A 9049-nucleotide genomic window follows, 5' to 3' on the forward strand; every position below is an offset into this window, starting at 1 on the left:
ATAATAACTCTTGTGCAACTTTTATACTCATTCCTTTTTATATAAAATGAAGTGTAAATCTAATATACACATCAAGAATATACAAATTTTTATATAATTTAGAGTATTTTATTTGCTAAAATATTATTAAATAAAACGTATTAAACTTATAAAATATATGTTTATCATGTATATGGTTATAAATGTCAAATGACATTAAATTTTAATTTAACAATTGAAAATTTAATTATTTTTGAAACAAAAATAAAAATATTCGTTAGATAAGGAATATATAATTTATGTTAATAAAAATGTTTAGTATCATATTAATGAAGTAATTTTTTTTTTCTAACTTCATCATTGTATTAATTAAACCTTAATTGTATATAATCTTCATGTAGAAGATTTGTTAAGAACACATGAACATAATTATGAAAACAATATGAAGACATATCATGTAGCGGAGTTCTAGCCAACGAATCTGCTACTTTGTTAGCTTCCCTTTTGACCCACTGAAATGAGATGTTCTGAATCTTCTCTGCCCACCACCGTATTTCTCTTTTCCAGTTGAAAGAATCAAACTGAAGTACCAGATCATTTAAAATATCAATAGCTTTCCTGCAATCCGATTCTATGATAATCTTGTTGTAGCCTTTTGTCCAACAGAACTGTACAGCCATTAGAATAGCTTGAAGCTCACTCTCCAATGGAGAACATACCATATTGCCCTGTACCTGAACAGCTCCTTTATAGATTCCGTGTTCATCTCTAATAACCCATCCTGCTGAGCTTGGTTCTCTTGTATCAATAAATGATGCATCCACATTGCATTTTAACCACCGGTTTGGTGGAGCTTTCCATCTTTGTGAACTTCTGCTTGTAGGAGAAATGCTATGTCCATCCGAAGCATTATTATCTTGTGTTTCAATATTTCTCCATTCCCTTGCATCACTCCTAGCAGCAGACAGAATATTCTTCCAATGGAAATCTCTCTGTTGAAATACTAACACGTTTCTGCTTTTCCAAAGCCTCCAGAGAATCCAAATAGGCAGGTCTTGATAATGACTCAGAGATGTTGCCGTTGAGACTTGTAAGCAAGCTTCTAATTTTTCTTCATATGTAGACATTGTACTGTCTAAAACCAAATTATTTATACCTGAAGCCCTCCAAACTTTCTTTGCATAAGGACACGTAAAGAAAAGGTGTTCTTCTGTTTCCTCCTCTAGCCAACATCGCTTGCATATTGCATCAGGAGTAACATGTCGACGTTTCAAATTATTTCCGGTTGCAATGCTTCTTGAAGATATTCTCCACAGAAAATGTTTCAGTTTAGCTGGCACCTTTACTTTCCATAACTTTTGCTTCAAAGCGACTGAACCATACGTTGGAGGAATGTAGTTATTATCAGGGAGGTGAGTTACTAACCAGTAACCAGATTTCACTGTATAGAGTCCATTATCCGTGTAGTGCCAACCCATAAGATCCTGCCTCGCCTTTGAGCTTATCTTTAATTCTAGGATCTTCTCTATATCCTCTTGGATGACGTCTTCTCTGAGTTTATCCAAGTTCCAACCCCTTCCATTATTTAAAACATAATCACTAACCTTACTGTTAGTATTGACTTCTCCTCGTGATCTTGGAGGTCTTGGTGGGTGAAGACTTAGCCAGGAATCCGTCCACATCTTTGTTGACTCCCCATTGCCAATGATGTATCTCATTCCTTTAACTATCAAATCCTTTCCATGGAGAATTGATTTCCAGGCATAAGAAGATTTTTTCTTTAGAGTAGCTTTTAGGATATCACCATCTGGAAAGTAGCGTGCTCTCAAAACTCTTGCCATCAAACAATTTGGATTTTGCATTATTCTCCAAACTTGTTTTCCTAAAAGTGCTTGATTGAAAGATTCAAGATCCCTGAATCCAAGACCTCCTTCTCTCTTTGGAATGCATACCCTTTTCCAAGCATACCAATGTAGACCCTTTGACTCTCCTGTGCCCCACCAGAATCGTGCTAGTATAGCATTGATTTCCTCACAAACTTCCTTTGGTAAGCGGAATATATTCATCGAAAATATAGGCATGGCTAGAGCAATAGATTTAAGAAGAACTTCCTTTCCTCCATGTGTAAAGTGTTTCTGCTTCCATCCATGCACGACCTTCTTAACCTTATCAACAATATATGCAAACATCTCACCCTTTTTGGATCCAAACTGCTCAGGCAAACCCAAATACTTCCCAATCCCTCCTTCATTATGAATCCCTAATACATTTCTCATTCTTGTTTTGACCTCTGCACCAACCTTACTGCCAAACGTGATTGTAGATTTACTCAGGTTGATTGCCTGACCCGAGACTGATTCGTACTTGGAGAATATATCTTTTAACTTCTTTGCCGCTTTAGGATTAGCTAATGAGAAAAACAGAGAATCATCAGCGAAGAGCAAATGATTAACTGCAGGGGCTTGTATAGCAATTTTTACTCCAAGCAGGGAACGATCCCTCATTGCTTTGTTACAGAGATGAGACAACACTTCAGCGCAGAGAATAAACAGATAAGGAGAAAGGGGATCTCCCTGTCTTAATCCCCTTTTCGGTGTAATAAGACCCTCTGGAGCTCCATTAATCAGAACTGAATATGTAACTGTAGAGATACAAGCCATGATCCACCCTATCCATTTTTCTCCAAATCCCATATACCGCATTGTTTCTTGAAGAAATCTCCATTCAAGACGGTCGTAAGCCTTCGTAATATCCGTCTTAACCGCCATGTATGAGTTAGCTTGTCTCTTCCTAGCTTTAAGACTGTGGAAAATTTCATGAGCCACAACAATATTGTCTGAAATCAATCTTCCTGGTATGAAAGCGTTCTGATTCTCTGAGACAATATTTGATAAATGATTCTTCAACCGGTTCACTAGAATTTTTGAGATAATCTTGTAAGAGACATTGCATAAAGCAATAGGTCGAAAATCCTTCATTCCCGTTGGAGGATAAATTTTTGGAATGAGACACAGGTTTGTGTGGTTGTGTTGTGGGTCCAAATCACCAGAGTTGAAAAACCTCTCAACTTCTTCCAGTATATCAGCTTTACAATCTTCCCAAAACTTCTGATAAAAAGCTGCTGAGAATCCATCTGGCCCAGGAGCACGGTGAGGTCCCATATCAAACAGAGCTGCTTGAATTTCATCTTCAGTGATCGGTCTTACTAAATCATCATTCATTTCCTGAGTAACTCTTGATGTAAAATCTGAGAAAACCTCTGTGTAGAGCCCGCTGTTTATTTCTTCAGACGCATATAAATTCTGGAAGTATGAAGTAGCAACATCTGAAACCTCCTTATGTCCTTTACGTATAACTCCTTGATCATCTTGAATAGATCGTATAGTATTTCTGACCCGTCTGGCTTTTGTAACCTCATGGAAGTATCTTGTATTTCTATCTCCTGATCGCAACCACATAATTCGGCTTTTCTGTTTCCAAAATATCTCCTCCTCAAGATAAGCCTGGTTAAGTTCATCCCTGATAGCATTCTTATCCTCTGTCGTGTAGTTATTGGAAATAAAAGCCTTATCTAAATTGCTTCTTAATATCCCAATCCTCTCTTCTGAATTATTGCGGTGAAGTTTTTTCCATTGCGAGATATGCTGTCTACATCTTCTGATCCTTTGTGTTAGTGGCTCCCTGACCAGTTGAGCTTGTCCCATTCCTCTCCATCCTCTTTTTACTGAGTCTTGAAAACCTTCCTTATTTAACATACGCATATCATATCTGAAGTATCGTCGAGGTATCTCTCTTTCTGCTGACATAAAAGTGACCATTGGACGGTGATCTGATTCACCTATCTCTAGATACTCTGTGTGAGAAGCTGGGTAAAGATCAAACCAACTGCTATTTGCCATGGTTCGATCTAAACAACATCTAACAACATGATCTCCTCTTTTTCCTGCCCATGAGAACCTGTCACCTACTGACTGAAGATCCGTGAAGTCACAAACTCTCATCATGTTTCTGAAGTCAAGAAAAGAAGCCTCTGGCCGTATCCTTCCCCCTATCTTTTCCTTATTACTATAAATCTCATTGAAGTCCCCTAGTGCAAACCAAGGTTCACGCCTTCTGTTGATGCTAAGTCTCATCAGTTTCTCCCAAGTATGATGCCTATACGCTTGGTTTGGATGACCATACACAAACGACAAGTAGAAGAGATTTTCATTGCAGGAAACTTTACAATCGATGAGATTTACAGAACTACTAATAACTGAAAGCTGAACATGATGCTTAAAAAAGATAACCAAACCACCCCCTATTCCAACCGGAGAAACTAAAACTGAATACACATCACCAAGTTGAGCGCCAACATCCCTAACATAATCATCTGGTTGCTTTGTTTCTGAAAGGCATATGATGTCCGGGAGATATTTCCTATCTATCTCCTTAAGGCGTCGAACTGTCGAGTCACAGCCTAGACCTCGACAGTTCCAACTGAGTGTCCTCATGGCGGCAGAGGTGGTTCTGGGCCCACCGCGCCTCTCTGCACTGCTTGAGTAGCTTCATTTCCTTCCTCAGTCTCAGACTCTCTTTGACCTCTCTGTCTCTTCCCTGTATTACTTCTACTTGTTTCACCAGTTTCCCGAGTAGAGAACTTTGCAACATTTTCATGAGCTTCTTGCATCCAAGCTTTCCTCTTCTGACTTACGTGAATCGACACCTCCTGGCCATTATCTGGTTCCACACTTCCTCTTCTGCCTTCGGAGAACTGCGACTCTCTGTAGACACCCCTCCAAAGCGCTTCATCTTCATTCTCTGTCAGGAACTCATCCGCATTGCGCTCATGCTCTGCCTGCACAGGATCATCCTCTTGATCTTCATCCGGTTGTACCTCTTCCTCTTGGATTTCCTCAATAATAATCCCTTGATTAGGAACCATTTCATCATCATCATTATCATTGCCATTATCTTCATCACCATCATCTGGACCACCATCTGGTCCATGTCCACCATTGTTGATGATGCAGGCTCCTGTATCATGGGAAAGCATCCCACAAGCTTCACAAAAACCCCGCAGGCGCTCATATTGGAACTTGAGCAGTGTGTTTTCCCCCGGGATAAACTGAAAGTTCCTCTGAAACTTCAGTGGGTGAGTCACGTTCCAGTTCAATCTGACACGCACGAACTCTAGTCTGCCTCCCAGTTCTTCATTATACTCCATCTGAATGTACTAACCCATCTCCCTTGCAATGTGAACAATCACCTCACGATTCATGAACTGATAGGGAATTCCTCTGATTTGTATCCAAAAAGGAATGAAGTTAAGTAACTCCAAATCCATCAATGGTGACCACCGTTGCAGAACGAGCATACGATCAGCATATGCCCAAGGACCCCTACGGAGGACCGTTTCCATTGCTTCTTCTGAAGGAAACACGAACTGGAACCGTCTCCCTTCAATGATCCGACCACGCACAATTCCTTCTAGACCCCAAGTTCTGGGCATTGAGGCAATAATTGCTCGGAGATTCTGACGCCTTGGCATGACCGGTAGTCCAATTATGGTGAAACGGTTCTCCTCTTCTGCTTGTCTGGTCACCTCTCTTGGAAGAACAAAAGGAGCATCATCGCATCCCAAATTGATGTCTTGGATCGACCTTCGTAACCCTTCCGCCATTAGTTTCAGAAAAAAGATAAACTTCCAGAGGAAAATCAAAAGGTTTGCTAACGAATTGGTTGAGAGTGTAGATGTGAGAATCCCTAACATTGGGATTTTATACCCACGAATTCGAAACCATCGTTGAGCGGTTACATCATCACCAAAGGAAACCAACTCCTTTGTGGAGAGAACTGACATCATGGGTAGATTCCAACAAAAACGCCCCACTCTGCCATCAAAATCACATTCAACCACGAAGATCGTGGCGAGAAAATACAGAAATTGCAAAAGATCGAAAATCGCCTTTTTCATCGTCGCCAATACTTTTGTATGTTAATACAGTTTTGAACGCCATGAAGTAATTTTTAAAACATAATACTAGAGCTGTTCTAAAAGAAGTTTATAAAGCTAGGGACAAAACTGGGAATCTAAAAGTTAGCAGCTGAGTTTTTCCATGGTAAAAGAAAGTAATAAAATAGTGAAACCGAGAGAGGTGGGAGCATGCACGTGTGGTGCGCGAGTCGAGAGGACTAAAGTAACCGGCTATAGCCAGTGATTTCACCGGTCACCTTATCTTTATTTGTTTTCAATTTTTCAGCCCGAATCTTTCAATTTCTCAATTTAATATTTTCTATTTTAATTTCTCAAGAAAACAAAAACAAAGACAATCACTCACTACTACTAGTCACAGAAGAGGGTAAGAGAGAAGAAAACAAAGAAAGAGGGTACTTGTTACTTCTTCGTCATTCTCACAAATTCGTCATCTGGGTTCCCTCAAATTCTCTTCCTTTTCTTAATAACCTTCTGGAGATCTTCTGGTTGCAAAGTGCAAACCAGATTTGGTTGTACTCATCTCTCTCTCTCTCTCTCTCTTTATTCTCATTCTTCATGATTTCTCATTTTTTTCTGTTTCTTTTTGGGCTTCAATCATGTGTTTATGATGTTGAGTTATTAAAACTATAATTGAGTGAAACCTTTCTTTTTTGACCGTTGAATAAAGGGAAAGAGAGGAAGAAGAAGAAGAAGAAGGAAAGATTGTGTCTTTGTGAGATTAAGACATGCGTTTCTGTTCTGTCTTTTAGCTCTCCTTTTGTTTACCATCAATGTTGCACAAAATTGATAGTTAGTTAGAGAGAGAGAGAGAGAGAGTTTCTGTAATTCTTTTTCTTTAAAGATTATTTGTTAAAAATGCCGATGTTTCAGCCGTTGAAGAGAGACGGGCTAGTCGGTGGCGATGGGCAAGTGTTAGATCTGGACACGGCGGTGAAAGACGGAGTTCTCGGGGGAGTAAACGGCGGCGGAGGAGTTGTGGATGAGAAGGTAGATCTGAAAAGCATGATAAAGGAGCTAGATTTACAAGACATACCCTCCGTTTTCATCTGCCCAATCTCCCTGGAGCCGATGCAAGATCCCGTGACCTTGTGCACAGGCCAGACCTACGAGAGGTCCAACATCCACAGATGGTTCAGCCTCGGCCACTTGACTTGTCCCACCACAATGCAGGAGCTTTGGGACGACGCCGTCACTCCCAACAGAACCCTTCACCATTTGATCTACACTTGGTTCTCTCAGAAGTACGTGTTGATGAAGAAACGCTCCGAGGATGTTCAAGGCCGAGCCATCGAGGTTCTCGGGACCCTGAAGAAGGCTAAAGGGCAAGCTAGGGTTCACGCCTTGAGCGAGCTTAAGCACATCGTCCTGGCTCATCTCATGGCCAGGAAGACTGTTGTCGAAGAAGGAGGCGTCTCTGTCATCTCTTCTCTTTTGGGACCTTTCACTTCCCACGCGGTTGGATCTGAGGTTGTTGCCATTCTCGTGAGTCTTGATCTTGATTCGGATTCCAAGTCGGGGTTGATGCAGCCTGCGAAGGTTTCTTTGATCGTCGATATGTTGAATGATGGATCCAACGAAACTAAAGTCAATTGCGTTAGGTTGATAAGAGGGTTGGTGGAGGAGAAAGGGTTTAGACCAGAGCTGGTCTCGAGTCATAGTTTGCTTGTCGGGTTGATGAGATTGGTTAAGGATAAAAGACACAGAAACGGAGTGTCACCCGCTCTTGGTTTGCTCAAACCGATCTCTGCTCATAAGCAAGTTCGAAGCTTGATGGTTAGAGTCGGTGCAGTGCCTCAATTAGTCGACATCTTACCGTCTTTAGACCCGGATTGTCTGGAATCAGCTCTGTTTGTGCTTGATGCTTTGTGTTCAGACATGGAAGGAAGAGTTGCTGTCAAAGACTCGGCAAACACCATTCCTTACACCGTTAAGGTACTGATGAGGGTTACTGAGAGTTGCACTAACTACGCGTTGTCGATTCTTTGGTCTGTCTGTAAGTTAGCTCCAGAGGAATGTTCACCTCTTGCTGTTGAGGTGGGTCTTGCTGCAAAGCTGTTGCTCGTGATTCAGAGTGGGTGTGATCCGGCGTTGAAGCAGCGGTCAGCTGAGCTACTCAAGCTGTGTAGTCTACATTATTCAGACACCATGTTTATTTCCAAATGCAAACTCACAAGGACAATCCAATAGCATAAAATTTATATCTTTGGCACTGATGAAGATATCTATGGAGCAGTATATGCGAGATGAGTTGAGAATCTGCCCCATGCCCTGATGTATATACATAAGATGGAGAGTTTGAAGATTCAGCTATTGGTATGCAAGCAATCTGCAGATGGAAACACACAAAGCTACTTTGTTGGTTAGGAGGATGGGTATGTAACGGTTTAATGATGGTTCCGTTTTCAATAAACAATGGGGGTTAGCAAATCTGTGTAAAGTTACTGCCTTTGATTACATTTAGTGTTGTTACTTCCTCTCTACTTGGGTCCTTGTGAGAGGTTGTTTTGCTTTTTGACCACTCAAAACAGAAAGGAAAAAAAAAGAAGAAAGAAGCAAAATCTTTTGACCTGAAGCTTGTGTCATCTTTAAGCTTTTTGAATCTCTTTTCTTCATTCAATGTTTTTCTGTTACATTTTCTTAATTTTAGAAATTAGAAAAATGTCTTTATTGCTCACTATTAGTTCATCTTTGTTCCGAGACCTCCCTTGTTGTCTTACAATGTTGAAAAAAGTACAAAAAAAATAGTGATTCTTGAATATCAAAACACTGTTGTTTCCATGGAGTCACATCTCAAAGTACAGTACAATGTGAATCTGATTCTTGTCTAATAAGTAGAGTGGAAGTTGTGGTGGAGACCAGAAGTCCCCATACATTGGTCTCTTAGCTATTCACTGTTTTCATGAACAATTGAAAAGATAGTGGGATTTGACAAGTGAAACATTCAACTATTTACTTAGCTATTCATTGCCCCAAAATCACATGCTTGGCTTAGATCGGTTGTCTGTTTGTTTCGTAAACCTGAGTGAGCAAATCCCTGGGTTTTAGTGTATATCACAGTTTTGATGTGAGAGCTTTTGTCTCGACTAGGCATGG

The 9049-nt window shown here is 40.4% G+C and overlaps 3 protein-coding genes across 3 annotated transcripts; 1 reads left to right on the forward strand and 2 right to left on the reverse strand.

The window, feature by feature from the left end:
- Positions 1-463: 463 nt before the first annotated feature.
- LOC106361809 lies at positions 464-4472 on the reverse strand. Its single transcript, XM_048777112.1, has 2 exons — positions 649-4472; positions 464-560 (listed from the first exon to the last, which is right to left on the reverse strand). Exons 1-2 carry the CDS (start codon positions 4470-4472, stop codon positions 464-466), a joined length of 3921 nt encoding a protein of 1306 aa, XP_048633069.1.
- A 722-nt stretch (positions 4473-5194) lies between these two features.
- Positions 5195-5641, reverse strand: LOC106361818. Its single transcript, XM_022693381.1, has one exon. It carries the CDS (start codon positions 5639-5641, stop codon positions 5195-5197), a length of 447 nt encoding a protein of 148 aa, XP_022549102.1.
- Positions 5642-6233: 592 nt separating this feature from the next.
- On the forward strand, positions 6234-8633 carry LOC106448112 (U-box domain-containing protein 30-like). The gene has a single exon (XM_013890042.3). It carries the CDS (start codon positions 6812-6814, stop codon positions 8141-8143), a length of 1332 nt encoding a protein of 443 aa, XP_013745496.1. The 5' UTR covers positions 6234-6811; the 3' UTR covers positions 8144-8633.
- The last annotated feature ends 416 nt before the right edge of the window (positions 8634-9049 follow it).

The sequence above is a fragment of the Brassica napus genome, chromosome A1 (assembly GCF_020379485.1).
Source record: "Brassica napus cultivar Da-Ae chromosome A1, Da-Ae, whole genome shotgun sequence".
NCBI classification, from domain to species: domain Eukaryota; kingdom Viridiplantae; phylum Streptophyta; class Magnoliopsida; order Brassicales; family Brassicaceae; genus Brassica; species Brassica napus.